Source organism: Labrus bergylta, chromosome 18 (assembly GCF_963930695.1).
Source record: "Labrus bergylta chromosome 18, fLabBer1.1, whole genome shotgun sequence".
Classification (NCBI taxonomy): domain Eukaryota; kingdom Metazoa; phylum Chordata; class Actinopteri; order Labriformes; family Labridae; genus Labrus; species Labrus bergylta.
The window spans coordinates 14,762,012-14,783,856 of NC_089212.1; the positions used below are offsets into that span (position 1 = coordinate 14,762,012).

General features: G+C 38.5%; 2 protein-coding genes across 5 annotated transcripts in view; one reads left to right on the forward strand and one right to left on the reverse strand.

Annotated features, from left to right (window-relative positions):
- Window positions 1-15,326, reverse strand: part of myo6b (myosin VIb) — a 33,216-nt gene extending 17,890 nt beyond the window's left edge. For 2 of the 3 annotated variants that reach the window (XM_020640735.3, XM_020640733.3), the window contains exons 1-15: window positions 15,154-15,326; window positions 10,405-10,551; window positions 7,985-8,054; window positions 7,799-7,872; window positions 7,226-7,355; window positions 6,473-6,578; window positions 6,088-6,143; window positions 5,875-5,972; window positions 5,614-5,778; window positions 4,988-5,068; window positions 3,474-3,654; window positions 3,115-3,259; window positions 1,565-1,722; window positions 1,146-1,237; window positions 628-700 (exon numbers count right to left, since the gene is read on the reverse strand). In XM_020640735.3, the coding sequence (XP_020496391.2) occupies window positions 628-700; window positions 1,146-1,237; window positions 1,565-1,722; window positions 3,115-3,259; window positions 3,474-3,654; window positions 4,988-5,068; window positions 5,614-5,778; window positions 5,875-5,972; window positions 6,088-6,143; window positions 6,473-6,578; window positions 7,226-7,355; window positions 7,799-7,872; window positions 7,985-8,054; window positions 10,405-10,521 (1,546 nt within the window). In that variant the 5' untranslated portion in view covers window positions 10,522-10,551; window positions 15,154-15,326. The remainder of the gene's footprint in view (window positions 1-627; window positions 701-1,145; window positions 1,238-1,564; window positions 1,723-3,114; window positions 3,260-3,473; window positions 3,655-4,987; window positions 5,069-5,613; window positions 5,779-5,874; window positions 5,973-6,087; window positions 6,144-6,472; window positions 6,579-7,225; window positions 7,356-7,798; window positions 7,873-7,984; window positions 8,055-10,404; window positions 10,552-15,153) is intronic. The other variant, XM_065966597.1, reaches the window with a different exon arrangement.
- A 1,949-nt stretch (window positions 15,327-17,275) lies between these two features.
- On the forward strand, window positions 17,276-20,647 carry colec11 (collectin sub-family member 11). 2 transcript variants are annotated; one of them, XM_065947738.1, is made up of 7 exons: window positions 17,276-17,414; window positions 17,972-18,115; window positions 18,227-18,298; window positions 18,874-18,945; window positions 19,031-19,084; window positions 19,189-19,284; window positions 19,416-20,647. In XM_065947738.1, exons 2-7 carry the CDS (start codon window positions 18,001-18,003, stop codon window positions 19,823-19,825), a joined length of 819 nt encoding a protein of 272 aa, XP_065803810.1. In that variant the 5' UTR covers window positions 17,276-17,414; window positions 17,972-18,000; the 3' UTR covers window positions 19,826-20,647. The 2 variants fall into 2 exon arrangements, with proteins under 2 accessions (XP_065803810.1, XP_065803811.1); XM_065947739.1 differs by having other exon boundaries at window positions 19,434-20,647.
- The last annotated feature ends 1,198 nt before the right edge of the window (window positions 20,648-21,845 follow it).

The following is a 21,845-nucleotide window of genomic DNA, read 5'->3' on the forward strand; positions in this document are numbered from 1 at the left end:
TCTCTGGATTCTCTTTGCACAAAGAAAGGCCATAAAACCCACAAAACCTCATTAGGCTTGCTCCCTTCAGACACATGGATATGCTTGTGTCTGCAATAATGAGAAGTTGGTATTTTTGTCCCCCTGACAGGTGTAGTCTCGTTGCTCTGACGTGTGGCCCCGAGCAGAAGGAACAGCCCAAATGAATGTGGGTGAGCCGATGTTCCATTTGAACCAAACTCAAATGCTTTTGGTGTGTGTGTAGGCGCTACAGAGGGACACGCGCTGTCCGTCGTTTTTTGTTTTGCAACACAAGTCTTCAAAGGCAACACTTCATCTTAATGATGTCCCTGGGTGTGATTGGACTATCCTGTTTCCAAAGGTCAACTATTATGCCAGCACATGAACACAAACTCCTACATGTCTACCTTTAAGTCTGGTCAGAGGAAAGCAGACATCTCATTAGCTTTAACATGAGATAAATTAAAGTCACATATTATTTTCCCCTTCCTTTTAGAAGGCAATGCCAAGATTTGTTTTTGAAGTTTTACTTTTTCAGAGAAACTTTTGAAAGTAGTGACATTTAAAAAACTTACTGAGTTTGAGGGTCAACAGGGTGCTAGCAGGAGGACTCACTAAGAGACTTACCTATGCAATCCTGGTTGTCAACATAATGCACCTCATTCACTCCCAGCCCCTCCTTTTGGTACAGCTCTTGCTCCTGCACAGACATGGAAACATGTTTCAAACTTCCCTGATGTACAACTGCTTCATAATTGTCTGAGTGGTTTCAGACAATCATCTTAGTTAAAAAACAAACACAAGATTTCAAACTGAAAAACAGACAGTTCAGATAATTAGAAAGAGGCTTTAACCAGAATCGTGTTGCATTAATTGGAGACCTTGGAGCAGAATAACGTTAAGAGATCACAGGAGAGAAACAAGCCTCATCGTGTCCCTTGAGAAATTAGCATTCTAATGAGAAAGAGCAGGAGAGACGAGGGGAAAATATAAGTAAGAAACCGGAGACGGTAAGACGGAGTAGCCAATCTCTTCCTCCTGTCTTGTTATGAAAGAGTCAGAAAAGTTTGGACTCACATGACATGGCAGGTTTACAAGGATTCAAAATTAAAGAAATCATTTGCATCCACATGCTGCTCACCCACCTCTTTTAGGATACGCTCATTGAAGAACTGCTGCAGTTTCTCGTTGCAGTAATTGATACAGAACTGCTCAAAGCTGTTATGTTCAAAATACTCTACAAGGAGGAAAAAATAGGAGAAGCAGAAAAAAAACATTTTTCAATTAATTTTCTAAAATGAAGATTTTTTTGCAAAGCCTGTGCTTAATTACACGGCAGCCTGGGGAAATTAATTCTCAAGTAAGAGCACTGGTAATGATGTGAGTGTATGCATTTGGATACTTATATTACGAAACAAGCCGCACAGACAAGTGTCTCTTTATAAGAAGGAATTAAAAAAAAACAGATGTAGGATATTTTCCTATTTATACTCATGCTAAGTCTATTTAATTAAGTTTAACTGGAACATGAACATTTTTTTGAACACTAACTGCATTTCATTACCAAACCCAGCTATGTCCAACACCCCGATGAAGTTGGAGGAGGTCTTGAAGGGGAAACACTGATTGACTCTTTTCACCACATGATCAAAGAGGCGACTGTACACCGCCTTGGCCAGGGCATCACGGGCATTGTTTGCTTGTTCCACCTTCAGAGGCACCCTGGAGGGAAACACAAAGTGGGGCAGTGAGAGACGGTCCGAAACTGGGACAAGCTAGCCTCTTGTCAAACCTCCCTCTTTTTATTTTTATTCCAATCAGCCCATTTTTCATGCGGCAGCAAAACTTTGGCTGTGTTGATGTGACTTTTTTTTGCCGCATAGTGCCATTCCCCGTCTGACCTCTTTTGTAAAGCTATGCCATCCTTTTTAAATTAGGGTCTCTGGGCCAAAGATGAGGTATTAAAACTAAAATGTGAACCCTGAACTCTACGTGATTCCCTTAAGGCGCTTTGACACACCTTCAATTTTAATCATTCAGAGGGGTTGAGCGTAAGGACAAAGTGCAGTTCCAAAGAGACCCAGAGTTCAGCCTCGCTGTCTCAGCTGGGAGAAAGGTGAATTTAAAATAAAAGGTCCGTTGTTTGATATGAATGATCCTTACTGACTTTTTTTCTTTTGATATTCATAGCGACCAGTTCTCCTTAAAAAAGAAAAAATGCAAAACAGACCAGACCACCAATCCAAAAGTTAGGCACCCCATTCAGCCTGACAATAGGCTGTATTTTCTCCACCTCACTATGACCTTAGTCAGTCTTAGATTTAGTATTTTTAAACACATGTGATCCTTACATTTTATCGAAGTAAGAGGCATTTTTATCCATTGCAGTGTTTACATGTTCAAACTTGATAGGGACTCACTCCTGATGCTATCGTCTCCACCACCTCCTCTGTAACCCTCAGCCTCACAGGGGTAGGGGTGGATCTGTCTGGGCCTTAATGACAATGCCAGCCCCCCGCCCCCTTCGCACCACCTGCTCCCCAGACGCTGGGGCCCTTTACTGTACCGCAGCCATGCTCGCCTGCCTCCTTAGATACGGGTTGCATTATTAATGTGGAGAAAACACTTCCAGGCCAGGCCGGCATCTGGCCCTCCTTAAATATTAATCTATCAAACCTGGCTCCATCACCACCAAAATACATACATAGGGACAGTGACAATTCTGCACCACATTTTATGCAGTGAAGTGTAACTATGAAAAATATCCCCTCAAGAAATAGTAGAAAGCTTAAGGTCGTGGAAAAAAAAGGCTATTTTAAATGATAGTATTTAATCTCATCATTTTACACAAAAGAGATCTCTAAATATTTCCTCTTAATGTAAACAACAACAGCTTTGTTTCTGCCTACATCAGTTAAATTATACTTGGTTTATCTCTGTCCAGTATTATTAGGTAGTTTAAGACATTGCATCAACTCTCTGCACCTGTTACAAGATTAAATTATCCCGCCAACAGCAACTGTGACCACTGAGTAAAGTAAGAGGATCGTGTTGTCTCAACAAAAACATTTTTTTAAAAGAAGTTGCACAGGGATCAGTGAATTCAATGCTTACTTGATAACTGTTCCTTTGGCGCCCCCTGCTGTTGTGAGCATGACTCTGGTTGTGAGACTGACACGCAAATCATCCTTGTCCAGGCCGAGCAGATCAGCGCAGTACTCCAGAGTCTGACCGGACTGATTCTTCAGGACACAACCACCTGAAACATTCCCCATCATATAACATTTAGTTCTTAAGAAGTGCAAGATCATTTATTTTCCATTGTGCAGGTTTACTTATTGAACCCACAGAGACTTTGACTGTAGAGACGATAAGCCAGAAACAGGGAGACAGAGAAATCTATCTCTGTAGCAGTTTATTTTTAATTTTTAAAAAAGATTTAAAATGATTAGTTGTTACAGCATCGTACTGACCTGAGGAGCTCCCTGTTTCCTCAAAGTCAATGTTGCCAAGATGCAGAACACCAGCGACCACCCTGAACAGGTCCAGCTTCTCAGTGTCATCCAGACCGATCTTCTTCATGGCCCCACACATCCTGTTGAAGTCTCCTTGGTCGTCCAGAAGAGGATCCTTCAGAGCGCCCACCTTCAGATGCTACAGCACGAGAGAGCGTTTTAATGATTTAGCCCACACTTAACTTTGATAGACTTCAAAAATATTCAACATGAATGTGTTCAAAGAACCTCCACCATCACACTGCAAGCACAGCATGCTACCAACTATGGCTGCTCTGCTACAGTTTGTTATATGCCCTCAAACAAACTGTATTTGTCAAACAAAAATCAGACAAAACAAAGAATCTAGGGATAACTCAGGGATGAAGACATCAGAAGAACGTGGCAATAGCAGTATAGATGTGTAATGAACAAGGGCTGCATAATTAATTATTTATGTAGAATATACAGTTAGAGAGAAGATCACTCAAGGGTCCCTCTACTGAGCGATGTCTTATAAACAAATATTAACTGTGAACCCGAGGAATTATAGAGGTCGTTTCAGCTTGTGGCCTTCATCGGTCTAATTTGTTAATAAAGTTGATCTTCTTACTACAATTCTGCTTCATTAACCCGGGGAATTATAGAATAATTATGCAGCCTTGTATCATACGACTTGAATAAGCAAACACACTTAGTACATTTCTATTCAAGCATCAAACAGCCCCAACCCGACACAAGCTCTACAGACACATGCGGGGAAAAAAGGAAGCATGCACTCTGATTTCCTGTTTGGACTACACACAGCAGCACGTAAACCTGAGCGTGTCAGAGTTTACGTCAGGAAACAAACAGGATCAGGGCAGGAAGCACAAAGCTGTGTTAAGAGAAGGGAGATTCACCTTATTGTCCTACATAACAGACATGAGGAAGGACAGGCAGACGTACAATGATTTCATTAGCAACATATTAACTCGTAATGTTCTTAACAACCTCACAGCTTACATAAACTTCCACTACTTAGGTGCTGTTTATTGATTCTATGAGCACACCCTTATCAATACCAGAGATGCTTTCCGTTTTTATACAGGATCTACATAAGATAATGTTTACATTTTCAAATTCTAAAATAAAACACTCAAAAACAATGACAGGAAATGGACCAATGAGATACTTCTAGTTTAAAAAGAACAGGTAAAAAGCAGGACTGGAACATCTAAAAATAATCAATCAATCAATTAAATCTAGAAACTTTCAGTGCAAAGGCAGATGACTATGAAAGAATTAACACCATGTCACTGCCTTTGCTCTTTGACATGTAATGTTCTCATACTAATGTTGTGTGTCCAGATAAAGAATGTACTGCATTGGAGTGACAGAGTACGGTTTTATACCTGCTTTTCGTAAAGTGTGTTGAGATTACATTTGTTGTGAATCGGCGGTATACAAATAAAGATCGATTGAGATTGAGTGAAGACCGATCATCACATTACCTCTGGACTCTTCCTGTTCTGCATGATCTGTTTATCAGAGTCTTTACTGGCAAAGTATCTGGTGCATCCCCGGTTCAGGTACTGTAATAGAGAAGAATTAGCTTAATAATATTCAAACATAATTAGTATTTTAATACATTACAATCTATTTTTTTCAGTATCTATAAGATTCACTTTGCTGTCTTCTGATATTGCTCCACAGCTGACTAGTGGTGAATCACATGAAGTAATTGCCTCTGTTGATGTGGGTGTCACCTCAGGGACCTGATACGTAATGACAGCGTGATAAACATCTAAAGGAACAGCTTGAGCTGCTTGTTGTTCCACTCGGTGTGGAGAAAACAAGGGCCGGGGAAAACACCTTTATGGTCTCTGACTTTGCAAGTGCTGGGTTTATGATTGTATTTGAAAGAAGGATTTCAATTGTAAAATATTTTGTTTGAGGGGATTGAAAATCCCTGGGAGGACTGAAAGATAAAAAGAAATGAATGTGACATCCAGTTGGCTTTCACAGAACAAAATAACTCCAAGTGAAATTAGCTTCAAAATGCTGATTTCTGTTTCTCTAATGTCTCTTTACTGAGAGATATTGATCCGGCAGACTGCATCTCTCTAAGCCCACTGACCCTGAAGCTGTCTGGAGAGTCCAGGTGCAGCCTCTTCTTTATGTCATCGGACGCCCCTGCACACAGCCTGTAGAAGATGTGGTAGTTCCGTTCTTCGCTACTTTGCATGCAAATCCTTGATTTCTCCAGCAGGTAATGCGACACAAATCCTCCCACAACTGCATTCTGGTGTCAAAGGAGAAGAATCACGTTTTACAAATCTTGCTGGACACACAGCTGCTTATAGACCAATCCAGAATTGAATCAGTGATCCCTGATTACCTTTTCATTGAAGTGGATTTCTACAAATTTCCCGAAGCGACTGCTGTTATTATTCCGGACTGTTTTTGCATTCCCAAAGGCTTCAAGGAGGGGATTGGCTAATATTCGAAATGGAACAAAAACAATAAGGATTAAACTAAACTCACAACATTAATATATATCTTTATTAATAGTATTTGATGTTTTTCATGTCTTATAAATGTGAAAGAATACCTTCTACAATTCTCTCGTCAATATCTTGGCCACTTCCATACGTTGTGGTGAGATATCTGCAGGATGAGGAGGATATTAGATACCAATGACATCAACAATGATAAGTATATAAAGTAAATCACAAGAGGATTAAATCACTTCAAACACACTCACCAAAACCAAATCAACAAGTCAAACAGTAAAGATTTCAACAGAAGCTTTCGCTTGCAGAGCTGCTGCAGCTGCTCAACAGATGTTTTCTTTGCATTGACAATAATGAAGAACTAAAGGCTGTTTTGACCAATTTGAACACGACTTTATGTCATGTGAACGCACAGTATCTAGTGAAGATGAAGGACAGGAAGTAAAAAGCATGGACACAGCCTAAATCATGTGTTGCTCATACCTCAGAACAAACTTGGTGTTTTCAGTCTTTCCAGCGCCAGATTCACCAGAGACGATGATGGATTGGCTCATCTTGAGGACCTTCATGTCCCTGTACGCTTTGTCAGCTAAAACATAAAAAAGATTATCATATGATGGTCATATTATGTTTAATAAAGCTTTGCAAAAATGTAGTGGTTGAGCTGCTACAAAGGATGCCAATTTGATTCCGATTCTGATTCAGACAACTTTTTAATTAATCCCAGAAGGGCAATTCAGTTTCACAGCCTGCCGAGTCTTTGAACGAAGCAAAGACAACAATCAGGAACAAACACAGTCACAGCAGCATTCAGAGAAAATCCCTCCTAAAAGATAACACATTAAATGACTCTATATTTCGTATTTGAAAGGTATCCACAATATGCAACAAGTTTCTCTTGTATGTAACAAACTTGGATCCACATTGGAACACCAGCTACTGGAATAATGTGGCAATGTAAGGACACACTGCCCTTTATAAACTAACTGATGATGTTGGTGTTGTTGAGTATGTATACTTCATTCTTTGTCACAGTGGGTCGGACTTGAACCCGGGTCGCCGGCTTGGAGGACTAGATCCTCCATACATGAGGCACGACCTTACTGCTAGGCCATGTGGCGCCCTTCTTATTACTTTTTATTATGTTCCAAGTATAACCGTTACTCTTTTTAAGTTCAGTTTCTAATTCGAGATTGCAGTATTATTCATCAGTGATTAGAAGGTATGGGCTCTTACCGATAGCGTACACATGAGGGGGCAGAGTTCCGAGGGACTTCCCCCTGTACGACTTTAGAGATTCAGCTCCATAGAGTTTGGGGATGTCATTGTAAGGATTCACAGCTATCAAGATGTTGGCCACATAAGTCTGCAAGAGACATACATACAGGTATGATTAGTGTCATTACATTAACAGAATATCAAAAAACACATCAATTATTAACTAATAGGAGACAACAGAGAGGAAAACGAGCTAAGTCAAGTCTAAGTGACACACCTTAACATGTCGCCCTGTCTTGCTTTTCTTATCTACCAGCTGTCCCTTATTTCCTTAGTGAGTGTTGGGATCAGGATTGGGTTTGCAACTCTGACTTTGTGACCCTTTTCTAGCCTGCCTTCCCTCTTTACCACCTGCTACTTTCCCCCCAGGGAGAAGAGGATAAGTATCCTCTCTCCGTCTGTCCTAAAACCTGTTGCTGTTTCTCCTTATTATGCAAACGGATAAATGTGACTTTTAACGACTGCAACAGCAGCTAACAAAAGGATTTAGAGTTGTGAGAATGCAGAGTAATTCAGATAAAGAAAACTTACATAGATGTGGTCTTTATTGTACCGCACTCTGACGTTGTTGAGAAGAGTGGCTTCATTCAAGTACATCAGTGAACCTGAAAACAGAAACAATAACAAGACAAAATTGAGTTATGTTTTAGAAAATGGCCCTTGCTACAAAAAAGCCTTAAATTTGTTTTGTCATAACTGAATCGGAAGTCCACTTACAGTTGTCATCTACAAGTTTGTTTACATCATCTTCTGCTGGAAAGACTTGGCTCATCGGAGCGAGAAAGGTCTGTAACGCAAGAGTTTTCATTATGAAGTCAGAGCATGACATATTCTGGACAAACAAACATGCGCCAAGTGACAATTTCTCTCTTCTTATCCTTGCCAACTTTATATACAGGATAAATCATTGTTTGCCACATGTTCTCTAAAAAGCTTATGAGACAAAACAGAGGTTGATTAGCATCCAAAAACAGGTAAACAAATTAGACATCATAAAAGCTAAGCAAGCATGCACAAACATGACTCATTCATCATGCTTAAAGATCACAGTCATGTAAATGTTTGGTGTGACATGTTCCCATCCTAAGTTAGCTACTGATATTCTCAGACTATTGTTTTAGGAGACTGAGTTAATGGAAATAAAGTCAATGGAACAAGCCGGCTGTGAGAGAAACAAGGGCAGACATGGCAGGGTAATGAATAATTTGGTGGGGGAGCAACTGGATCTGAACACCTGAGTGAGTAAGTGTATGAGGTGGGTGTGTGCGGTACAATGTCTGAGCTGAACTTGTAGGAACCAGTAAATTCAATGACGTATTAGAATTAACCAAATTCTACTGCTGGCATTGAAACAGGCCCAGTAAATAGATAAATGGTGCCTCTAAAAACAAAGCAAGTGACATCAGTGAAGCTGATTTTTCAAATGTTGATCATTTGTTTAGTCATTCATAAACTCCCCACATAAGACAAATGCTTGCATGTGTAATTTTGTCTCAGTGTGTGCTGTGATGCATGATTTATTACCACAAAGAGGCTGGCAGCATAAACAGAAACAGCTTTGTGTGCCAGGGCTCATTTCTGGACACAATAATAATAATAATAATGTGAGAGATGTCGAACCAATAAAAATGACAAAGAAGAAGAGGCGGCCATGCTGAGGGTTGTGTTGTGCTGAGGCACTAATGAGCTCCACGCCGCAGTAAAAACAGGCTCTCAATGAGCCTTTCATCCACATAGTGAATGAGGCTAAGTTTATGCCTCTGTTCATTCCAAACTCACAACTACTTCAAATGAGATTCACTTTAAACTCAGTGAAGTGTAGCTATAAATGTGTATCTTCATGAGTCATTTAGAGTGGTGCAGAGTGTTAATAGTATGCATTTGTCTGTCAGTAGCTTGAGATAATTGCTAATTTTCAATGCAACTTTGATTCAGCACGCAACTGGTGACATGCTGAGATCAGAATGAAGGAGTTCCAATTTCATTTTTTATCGTATTTGTTAAATCGGAATATAGCCTGCTGCTTACAATAAAACAATATATTTAATTGTAACCCCTGTAGAGTGATAAAGATAAAGATTTTTTCTAGGAAAGTGCAAGGAATTCATACTAATAATTGACTTTTTTTTTTAAAACCAGAAAGACACAAAGCTGTTTGAAACACATGATTTAGAGGAACCAGAAGATATCAGACCTGGTAATAGACACCTCAGGTGTTCTGTTTGACATTATGAATGGATATATTTCGTTTAGCTGTTATTGTGCATGCAGAGTCAATGGCATTACTTACTGGAACACTTTAATATGCTTCTTTAATGGACAAAATATTGGTGTGTATCAATGGGTCAAACATAGGGAAAAATACTCAAATGAATTATTCAAAAAGATGGTTGGATTTAGTTGCTCCTGCCTCAGGGTCCGGGTATTGTGCATGCTGGATGATTGCAATACTGCCATGATTGACTGAGTTCGTTACGTACCATTCTCCTTTATTTGAATGACACCTGTCCATTTTTACTTCTGTAGCAAGCCAAAATGTCACAGGTGAGAAAGGTCTATATGTTATCTGCCATGAAAACCCTTCAAACTAAACAAATTCAGAGTACACTTAGTTGTAAACATCAGAGGCCTGCTTGCTGTTGGGGACATGCGACGGCTCAGGTGTAACAGGTGGCTTTTACCTCCTAATGAGAAGCTCTCCCGCCAGGCAACACTATCAGCACACCTGCTGCTGCTCTCTTTATTTATTCATGCCTCTGAACATGCGGTCTCTCATGTTTCTCGAATTTTACACATTGTTAAGCTGACGCCTTTCTACCTGAAATCACACTTTAAAACAAGTAAGAGGAAATTACAGGAAACATGCCCTTTCATTTCTCACATTAGAAGTCCTCACAAAGTCTTGTGCACTTATTATTTGTGTCTGTTGCATGGACTCTCCTGGGATTTTTTGGGCAAACAAGATGGTAAGTATGTGACCCAGTTAATGAATGTGCAATTCTCCCATGAATTTGCAGACCCAACGGAAAGGAGAACTAGCATGAGACCTTCACCCATTATTCAAGTTGGACTTTGCCTGTAAGTGGAAAGCTAGGGTGAGTGTGTGTCTAAGTGTGTGTCTGAGTGTGATGACCCACCTTGCCCTTCTGGTTCAGTGGCTCTATGGTAAGCGTGTCGGCTCCTATGTCAACGATCATGCCCAGCTGGAACCCATCGGTGGGGTGGGGCGCCCAAACTGGCTTCCCATCCTCCATGGTTTACCTCCGGTCAGCACGACCACACTACTAGGAGACAAAAAAGGGGAAGAAAGCACACATGTTTTATAAAATATGTATGCAAATTAGTGTGTACAGTTTTGCATTTTCACTGGTGTACTTCAAACAAACTGGTCCCATTGCCTGCTCCCCAAGGTTTGTATAGTTACACAGTTCCTCTTTCCATCACAACTGACAAACAAAAGTTGAAGTTCAGTGATGTAACAACAGAGGAAAGATTATACCCTGTATTACTCCCTACACTAGGGTTCTACATGTATGCCAGTTAATGCACTAATCACCTGAAACAATGTATTAGCCCCCTCGAATATCAAATGATTCAGGTAAATTATCTTGTGAGAAACAACTGCAGTGCAGTGCTAGTTCAAGGTATAATGTTAGTCAAAGACATAGACAGTATAAAAAGATGGACAACATGACAGAGCCCGAAATTGAAACCAAAACATTTGGAGCTCCACGACTGACTGCATGCAGAATAGGTCATAAGCCTCCTCCATGTTAATTGTTGGGACATGGCTCATACTGTAAAATTAAAATACACATTACATGGCTTCTTTAATTATAGTAAAATCTATTTTTATGATCCATTTGTCGGTCTCTAACATTCAACTCTAGCTCCGAGTGAAGTAACCAGTGCAATATATCAGTACCCATCACAGGCGGTAGTTTCAATGACTTCATTTTTTGTACAATAGGAGGAAGTGAAGAAGCATTCCCCATCTTTACTTACAATCAATGATCAAACCTAGCAAAATGTAAGTAATCAGTGGTTTTTCAACAATTATATGTGTTTAATGGCCCTGTGGTATCAGAGCAAATACTCAGTATAGATCGATGCTCAAGTCTAGGTTTTGGAATCAGTCTTAGCAAAGAGAGAAATGTGCTGTAACAACTAATTCATTTCCTTTTAGGCCAATTTTTCAGTGTTGCTGAATGTTTTTTTAAGCAACTGATAATAATTTGCATTTTCATGCATCCCTTCAAAACATTTAACACTCCTAACATAACCTTACCAGTCATTTAATCTCTTGAAATAATGTTGTAGGTAAATATTTTTTATTTGACACAGTGCCTTATTAAATAGTAGAAATTATTGATAGAATAGTGTGTGAAATAACTGATCTACTTTGGCATTACTCTGCCGTCTGCAAGATTTGATTGGGACCTGACCCACTGCTGCTGTCTGCTTCGCTTTTCATTAACTTGTTACTTCACCTCCTGATCTTGTAAGAGCGGATTTTCAACTGGGCCTAGACTGGAGTTGTCACCTGAGGGATTCTTGCAATCTCTAGCGAGACGACACAACCCCCAGTGACCTGACATAAACTACCCAGGAAGACAAAAGATCTCAGGTCTGTTGGAGTATGTCCGGACTCTTCAGTGTACGAGCTAAAGAAGATGAACCAAAAACTGTGTTACACAACTAAAGCCCAAAATAAGCCAATTTCAAAGCCTTAAATTGATTTAAGATTCCTAAGTCACCAACCATCTGGGTATAATTTGGAAGACAAAAACATTACCAACTGTGAAGAACAAGTTCCATCTAAATCTTTTGTTTTAGAGCATCTTCAGTCAAATGTGAGTTTTTACATGTTAACAGTTCTTTGGCATTTAATACAACATGTAACGGGTTCTGCAAGTAAAACGTACGGATTGGTATGCTTGAGTATCCAATTAGCTTTAGAGATTTGGGTCAAGGAAAGGATAGGTGCTGCAAGTTGCTGATACAGCGTTCCAAAAGGACTAAAGTTTAACAGGAACATCAATTCAATGGGCAATGGCTTATCCAACACAGAAAAAAAGACAAGAGATGGTCTCTTTTGAACCTACCGTAGTTAATGCATGTCTTATGCATGATGTTCCATCATTTAACATTTATGATCACTATATCTACGGATAAGTTGTAACGAAACAATACATTGAAGAGCTTTTCTAAATATGTGATTCTGTGGTGTTCCATAAGAACTTATTTGCAAGCCAAGACAACCCATTTCCTTTTTCGCTGAACAAGAGATACCTTTCATGTTTGCACTTTCACTGATAAAAGTACAAGTGAGAGCAATCAGACCAGACTTTTACTGCTACATCTTGAAGATCATGTGATATGGTCCATAAACCTACATTTGGCCAATACACAATACACAACATATTTCCAGTCACTCGGAGAAGTTCAGGCTAAAATGGATAACTTATTAAAAAATGTAGATAAAAGTGAAAGTTGAAAAAAAAACAATTAATCAAATGCAATCACATTGCATCTAACATATATAATATATAAGTATACAGAAACAAAACAATGCCATCTATCTTATCTAAAGTAAATGACTTCACTGGAGCTCATTCCAAATGCAAATCAGGGCTGGATGTTATCATTTTCTCCATGAACAATGAATGTAATATAAGGGATGCAGTTGTCTCAGTTTATGGTTACATGGCCTATAAAATATAGGAGCAAAAAATCTTCGCCCTGTGTGGGCTGACAATAGAACAAGGGGGTATGTGACCCATCAAAGACCTGCCATTGAGGACAACATAACAATTCACTGAGAAGAAATATTCATGACTACTTATAAATGCAATCTTTTTGATCTAGAATTGCACATTTATTACATTATTATTTAAAATTACTTCAGTAATATACTTAAGGCTTCTTGAACCTTTTATTTAGAATGCAGATCATGTCTTGTTTACACACAGAGGTTTGTAAACCAGTCACTGAAGGCTGATATACAAAAGGGATTCTGCAGCATTCATTTGTATACACTAATTTAATGTTATATGCAAAGTACCGGTGGTGATCATTTGAATAGTTATTTTTTTTTATAACTGTAGGGTTGACCCAGCATGCTAATTTTCAACACATTTCAAAATAAGCATTAACTTAAAGGGAAAGGAGGAGGAATAGATCGATCTCCCTGTCAGATATCTTTAACTTACTTTTACTTTGATAGCATATGTTTTAAAATGATACAACCTCTGAATTTTATACGAGATATATTATTGAAAAGAACCAAAGATTTGAAGTCTGAAAGAGAGCAGCGGTTGTCGGTCCAAATTGGTCAGCAAATACTGACATTTCTCATGTCCTTTTGGCATTTCATGAAGATGCTAAAGTTATGTTACCAAATGTATGTCTCTCACAAACAGAGGGTAGAGAAGGTGACTATTTAAAGAGTTTGCAGAAGTTTGTTTAAAAACGCTGGTCATTAAAAGCAAGAAATTATCCAATATGGGTGATTATGATTATTATTTTGTGCTACAGATGTGTGTCTTTTTTACAAGTATATCAAAGTTTAAAATGCTGGTATCATAACAACTGTATGCCTTTGTTAGATGACTGATAACTTCTGTTCATCCGTGGTTCCCTTCTTCAGAGTATAACTATTGCAAGGCCACAGGGGACATAGGTTCAAAACAACATGCAATTCAAAAGCCTTAATAACTACACATCTTGATTAAAACTGGAACTTTACAATGAAGACAAAGTTCATGCTTTTTGTCACGTTAGTCTGTAACAAACTCAGTTCTACACATCTGTCTTTCTTATACACAGCCCAGCTCAATGCACCAGGAGCTTTGGGATTCTCCTTCTACTTTCAAAGACATCCAAACAATCTGTTTCATCTCTTAGGGAGACGTTCTTCAACCTAAAAGTCTACAGAGGCATAACCGAGTGTAGGCAAACAAAGACCTGTCCCTCATGATGAGTATCTTTGACTCTGCAGGCCTCAATCCTCTTAGCGTCTGACCCTAATCCAGAATGGGAGGCGAGAGGTGAGATCCAAGCTTAGCAAATACAAGTCAGTGATCATTTGTGAAGCAGAAGAGATCCTGACACATATCCACAGAAACACAGACACAACAGAGAAAAGGAAAAACTAAACTTGACTGGACACCAGTTAAAGAGTTAAAGGGGGACACAAAAAGCACGCCTCCTGTTTCCTGCCTCTTGTTTCCTGTTCTCAGCCAGGCGAATGGGACATGGAAAATGTATTATACATTACAGGCCTACAGGATGAATAGATTTTCGGTTTTAAAGAGGCGTATTTAGCTAAGGTGTATAAATACATGTCAGATAAGGTAGAATTAAGCAACCAAAAGAGAAACACAGTGAAAACAATGACTGTGGTCATAAGGTTCCCTTGAATAAAGTACAAACATAATGTAGCTTATATAAACAAACTTAAGTAAAGCGTTTATGATTTCATGAAGGCAAAAAAAAATCAACAATATTTACCATCATACTGTAATCTTGCGAGTAACCTATGTTCTAAACAACATCCTTAATAAATACATTTAGACCTTATCGACCTCTTTTGTACAAGTAGCCCCTAAATGTACATACCCACTTAAAAAAAGGTAATTATAACTCCTTTGGGAGTCTGGCAGGAGCAGGTGCACTATGCAGGTAAGGCTTGTTATTAATTAAATTGTATCAAATTCAATTATACAGTCATACACACAGTATACAACAGAAACAACACTCACTCTATCAGCGTGACTGTTGAGCTGTTGCAAAGCACTTAAAACTATCTCTGAACCTGACTACCTGACTGGCTGTTCGGTCAAAAAAAACAAATGCAAAAGTTGGACAAAAGATGCGGTACTTACGACTCGTATCCTTTAAACTGTGAAATGTATGTTCAGGGCGACGCTTGTGAGTGTTAGGTCCCTCATACAGATGTGTAGCTGTAGCAAGTAGTCCAACTTCCTCGCTCTTTCTCTTCCCGAGGAAGGAAAGGCCACCGGAGCTTCGAGCTGCCTGGATGACAGTCTGTGCTCGCGCTCCGGTGAGCCCCAGTGACGTCACTGCGACCGTAGACTACTGTATTGATGAAGGTGCGTTGGAGTACTGCTCGTACGACCCCATGTCAGGTAGTTTTTAATGGCTATTACCCTCTGTAGTGCAGCAGAGGAGAGGTATTAATTTTATCTGAATTGTATATATCCAAATACGTCATGTATCCATCTGCTAACTACATGAAGAATTAATGAATTAATTGAATCCTTAGAAAAAAGAGAGCATGTAGCCTAACTATCTTAAAAAAAGACAGAAAAAATGATAAGAAATGTTTTTGATAAAACTTTGCTTGGACCCAGTTGTTACTTTTTTTGTTCATGGAATGTTTAAATATTATTCAGTATGTCAGTTTAAAGACCCTTTTTCTTTTACAACCCATACTTTTTATTTTATTTTATCATAAAACTAGTTGAAGGTTACATTAAGTACCCGGACGCTTTGTTTCTGGCTGTAGTGAAAAGACAGCAAATGTTGCCTTGAGAGTCATGAATACTTTATAGACAGGTAATCCAAACCTTTTGGGGGGATTTTTGAAGGAGACATCCAATCCTCCATTGAAAGCTGCCACTGGGTTTGTAAATCTAATTAGGATATCTGACACTCCTGTATTGGACCGTATCTGATTACTGACTCTAGATGACAGCATGTAAACATTAACATGACATTTAAAGCCCCAGTTAGTATTTGCATGACGTCATAAATAACCCATAAAGCAAACATTGGATACAGTATAAAGAATATATTTTGAAAAATGGTTATATTTATTAGCCACTAATGCAGAAAATAGTATTAGTTTTTAGATCCTGCAAACTTTTATGAATAAATCTTCAAATCCTTATTGTGCATTCCATACTCTCATTTATTCTAATTGATGTTATTTAATGAGAACGTACCAGTAAATGCTCAGCAGTTTTTAAAATCTAAACCAGTGCTCAAAGCACTGCTCTTCTATGGACAATGGCTCCCTCATGTGGCTACAAAGAGGACACACAGATCTATTTATCAGGAACCAAATCCCAAACCAATTAACTTGCTTACATGAGGGCAGAGCAAAAGAGAATAGACAAGATGCTCTAGAGAGATGATCATCATCAGGAACCAGTGTACTCCAGGGAAATGATGGCAGCAAAAATGCTGTGCAAGCATGCATCAATATTGTAGTCAAGTAAAATCCTTAATGCTTCACTTGATGAGCTCTTTGACAAATTGAATTACACAAATCTTGCAGTCAAGCCTCAGATGAAATGAACATGATTGATACGATAACTCTTGCATTAAATAAAGTACATTTAATGTTGGAGAATGAAGCTTTGGCTTGAGGGCAGACTCTGTGCTGTTTCTAAGCATTTAACTACACCTAATTCAAATTATGATAAAAATTTGATTCAAGTCTTGGTAAGATTTTTGAAGAGGCATGTGCCAACATTTTATCAAATTTTACAGTTACATCCTTTCATTTAAATATTTAGGTTAAACTTGCATAATTTATTTATGTATGAATACAGAAATAGGCTTTACACATTTCTATTTTCAGAATACCTTAAGAGAATTAAGTCATTTGCGATCATATTATATAAACCATCGCTTGCAGTTGAAGCTATATTATCATCTATGCTGAATTTTTTGAGCCAATTTTGCCCATTGAAGTTCATTCAATACAATCATTTTTCATAATTGTGGTAAAGTACAGGCGGGCTATGTGTCAAAACAAATACCTAGAATAAATCTATACAATTATCAAAATGTTTGTTTTATCCATTCAATTCCATTACAAGTCGACACATTAAATAACTTTTCTACTTCGTGGACTGAGTTTGAAGTTGAGTCAGTGCATTTATCCGGCACCTCCTCTGTCAATCACTTCACTATTTTCCCAGCCAATTATCTATGAGGCCCGAGCTGCTTTAGACTTTATCAGCAAACTGTTTACAAATTTCCTATCACACACATTCTGTGGAGCCAGTGGAGGAACATGAAATGTCTCTGTAGGACCACCAGCGTTCAAATCTCCTACAAGTCCATGCGAGCTGGCGAATATTGCTCTACTTCCTTTGCTGAAACAACTCTACTGGTAGGCCATCCGGATTTTGGAATACTCTATCTTCTCACTGTTTTTTTAAGGGGGTTTATTTTTTTAATATCAGTGTTGCTAAGTTTATAACGGAAAAATATAACCTGATCTATAGTCTGATGGATGTTGCTTCCTTTGAATCAAGCAATAATCCATCTAGAAGTTCTGTATGAATTCTCAGATAAACATTATTTTTCTCTTGAACTTGGATTTTTTGCTTCGATGTGTGGTGTAGGTGTGCATCTACCAGAAGTTTTTCAGCATAAAAAGCTGTCTTTTTTTTTGGCACAATGTTGCTTTTATTGTTTTTTTATCAAAACAGGATGTTCACTCATTGTATTGGGCAACGGTTAAATTGCAAAAACCAAATGTATTGTCTGCTGAATGTACAAAAAATATAGAACAGAATTGAGCTGTAATACTTCTGTGCTACTGAAACAAACTTGAACTTCTGAAGCCACCTCTTTGTTTCTTATATAAAATAATAGAGAACAGACATCTGGGTCAATTTGAACTGTTTTTAAATGATTCAGAATATTCTTATCTTCTTTCTCCAGTAAAGCATACCACTCAGCCCATGTGAAGGATGGTAGGAAAGCAGCTGTTACTGCCCATGATACTAATATCTGTGCTGACATCATATGGGCAGCAATTCGCAGAGGAGTCCTGCACTGTTCAGATCCTGGTCCCTGGACTTAAAGGCATTCTGCAAACTTTCTTAAACACACCATAGAAAGGAAAGAAAAATGGGACCCTTTCTTCATGATGTCTTTTTTTTTTTCCTCTACTATCTTCTGCAACAAAAAAAAAAGGAGAGCCAGGAGAAAAGGGACAAAAAGGAGTACCAGGGCGTCCAGGAAGAGTAGGACCTGCTGGAGAGACAGGTACAAGTTTTTGATACTTATGCACTGAAAAACATTCATCACACTCAAATGTATGCATTCCCTCACTCTGCACTATCGCTAACCTGAAACTAAAAGAACTGGGGTAAAGATCACATTTCTTGAGCTGATAATGTGCTGTTACATCACCAGCCATCCAGAGATGGCTTAGTGTTTACATTGGGGTGAGAGGTTGGCGGAGAGATGATATGAGGAATCCACTGCTGTGAACGAGTGTTTACTGAAGAACCTAATGAGGAGTGGAGGCTGTTGACATACTTTTTATGGAGCTTACATAGACCCAGAATTGTATTTAATCTTCCAAGGTGAATACTGGAAGCTAATGTGGTATATTTTAATTTGTTCAGACACAAAAACAGAGATTATGGATAAATGCATACTATCAGAAGTAACCAATACCATTCATACACATTCATACACCGCTGTAGGAGCTGGGGATCGAACCCCCGACCTTCCGGTTGAGAGACGACCAATTCTACTGAGCCACAGCCACCTCAGTGCCTTTTTTAAGCAGATCACACATTAACAAAACAATCCCTATAATATACTTTTTTCAGGTCAACCTGGTTTTAAAGGTCAGAAAGGCATAATGGGACGTTATGGAAAAGTGGGCCCAAGTGGAATGAAAGGTAATTTAAAAAAATGCAGAAACATGCAGTATATTACAGTATGTTCCTATGTGATGTTTATGAATAATTACATATCAAATCTCAGGGGTGAAGGGCTACATGGGTGATCCAGGTCCAAGGGGCCCTAATGGAGATCCAGGTGAGATTGTTTGATTCAGATTGTAGAATAAATTATTGCAGGATTATACAAAAATGTTTGGTGGTATGTGTGTGTGTGAATCCTCCACATTTTTGCCCCATCAGGTGTTCCGTGTGAGTGCACATCACTCAGGAAGATGATCGGAGAAATGGACATTATTGTGGACCAGCTCTCTTCTGAACTGAAATTCTTAAAAAATGGTAAGATCTAAGCATTCATCTAAGCAACATTCTATCTCTGTACTTTTGATGTCACTTGCTATAATCATATAATTGCACATGGTGGGAATGTCAAAGTGAAGTTTATAGAAATACAAGTGCTCATTTTTCAGCACTGCCCTCCCCTGCAGCTGTTGCTGGCATAAAAGAGACAGACAGTAAGGTGTATCTGTTGGTGAAGGAGGAGAAACGCTACGCCGACGCTGAGATCTACTGTCGGACGAGGGGAGGGCAGATGGCCATGCCCAAAGATGAGGGAGCCAACGCAGCCATCGGCGGGTACATTTCCGAAGCGGGTCTAAACAGGGTCTACATTGGGATCCATGACCAGCAACGTGAAGGCGTGTTCACCTACGCCGACCTCTCTCCCATGACCACTTTCAGCAAATGGAGGAAAGGAGAGCCCAACAATGCCTATGATGACGAGGACTGTGTTGAGATGGTGGCTTCTGGGGAGTGGACGGATGTGGCGTGCAGCCCTACCATGTACTTTGTTTGTGAATTTGACAAGGACAGTGTCTGAGTTCAGTCTATGTTAAACATACTGCATACAAATGGGAAAATTTAACAAAGAAGTTCTATATATTCTATTTCTTTTCTCTGTAAATAGGATGACAAAATGGCATGCTCAATTGTTTGACCCTTGTTGGGACAGACAATGAGTTATCTATCCATCTATAAGTTCTTTAACCTAGTGTATTTTCTATTTTCCCCAATAATCTATTTATTTCTCAGCCCATAAAACATCTGGAGTAGGCCTATTTGTTCTTTTAGGGGAATGTTCCTTATTTTAAGAACCCACTTAATGTCACACTCTGTTTCATTTCATTCACACAGCATTCCAGCTAATGTATTGGGTTTTTTGCTATGTTATACAAACTGTTCACTGAGCACTATTTGCAGCAGTGCCGTCATTAAAAAAAAAAAAAAAAAAAAAAAGCCCATATAGAGCGCTGTAGTTTGCAAATAAAATATGAAATTGAAGAACTTTTGGTTTCATGGGTCAGAGAAGTTAGGTACTATATTCATAGTTTTCAAATATGTTATGTGTCACTTGTCGTAAAATAGATTCACAATTAATTAGAAAAGGAGAGACAGTATCTGCCTATATTTTATGCCTATGAGCATACACTCATGTAGTGCAGCAACTGAAGCAAAGGCTAAACCATAGCCATCAGTGAGACAGCCCCACCCAGTGGATTAAAACTAAACTGCACTGTAACACTGGGATTTAAAAAAAAAAAGGGTTTGTCTGTTCCCTCCCTAGGTCTTTTATTTACTATGAGTATTTCATTTGTCATAAAAAAAGGAAAAGGGTTAATAATAAAATATCAATGCTTCTGTAGTACACGCTGTTTTGACTCTGAAATCAAAGCTGTTAAAGATTCAGCCATCATGCACTCTTTGTACATACACTTTGGGCTTTCCCTACTTTTAAAAATATTCTGTTTAAAAGTTGTCTTCACATAATGCAAGTATCTGAAATAAAGACCAGATAGATTCATACAATATGGAATGTCTGACTTGCAGGTCACCGGATGTTCTCGATCTCTGAGAGCACTATAACACATACTGTCTCACATGGCTGTCCAATAACAAGTCTGGTTCTGCTCAAGGTTTTATGCTTGGACCTCTGTTGATTATTAATCTTTTCTAAAGGGTACATGTATAATATAAACACTGAGTATGTAAGGTTATTCTCTCAACTATGTTGTAACACACTGTAGCAGAGTCTTATCTCTGTATATCTTTAATTCCATCCCATAACTCACTGATAATAGGTAAGGCCTCCTGATGTACATTGGAACGTTTTTAAATGCTCTCAAGTATTAACTTAAAGGTCATATGTGATGTTTTCAATCTCTGGTAGCACTATGACACTCTGTTGGTCCATCCAGTCTAGCAGTTGGCTGTTTACCAATGTGTCTGTTTCTGCTCAATGTTTCTGCCTGTTCAAATAAAGTTTTTCCTTTCCATTTCCCCCAATACGTGCTTATGGTGAATTAGTGCTGCTGGGTAGCTGTGAAAAAACAAACTCTAATACAATGTGTCCCATGTATTTGTTTTGTGTTTCTGGTGCTGTCACACTATTTGACGGATATAAATGAAGATGTGCAGCAAAGGGAGGATACTCTAAATAAAAATGGCTTTGTTAAAGGTTAAAGGAGGAAGGAAATGCATTCAGTATATTAGTTAGAGCTCACAAAATGTGTTGCATTTTGGTGATTTTTTACGGCAGATTTATTTCGACAAAATTGTAGATTATTCTATATTTATAATACTAAAATCCATAAATCCAATCTGAATATGCTGAGTAAACACAATACTGAATTTAATTTATTCAAACAGATTGTTTTGATGTTTTTATTCTTCAAAAATAATGTTTATTTAAAAACACAAAGCGTTTCAAATAATAAACAATAGGATGGAGCGATGTACACTGAATGACAAAAACAAGACATCACATGGGCTACATAAGGTTAATGTGTTGTTTTCATCTCCATACATCCTCTATGGTTTAGTTGTGTGATTAATAGAAGTTG

Excerpts from the sequence above, each read along its gene's own strand:
- colec11 (XM_065947738.1), top strand. The coding sequence starts at position 18,001 with ATGGTAGGAAAGCAGCTGTTACTGCCCATGATACTAATATCTGTGCTG. Across the intron at positions 18,299-18,873 it reads AGGACCTGCTGGAGAGACAG|GTCAACCTGGTTTTAAAGGT; the intron begins GTACAAGTTTTT and ends TACTTTTTTCAG. Across the intron at positions 18,946-19,030 it reads GGGCCCAAGTGGAATGAAAG|GGGTGAAGGGCTACATGGGT; the intron begins GTAATTTAAAAA and ends ATCAAATCTCAG.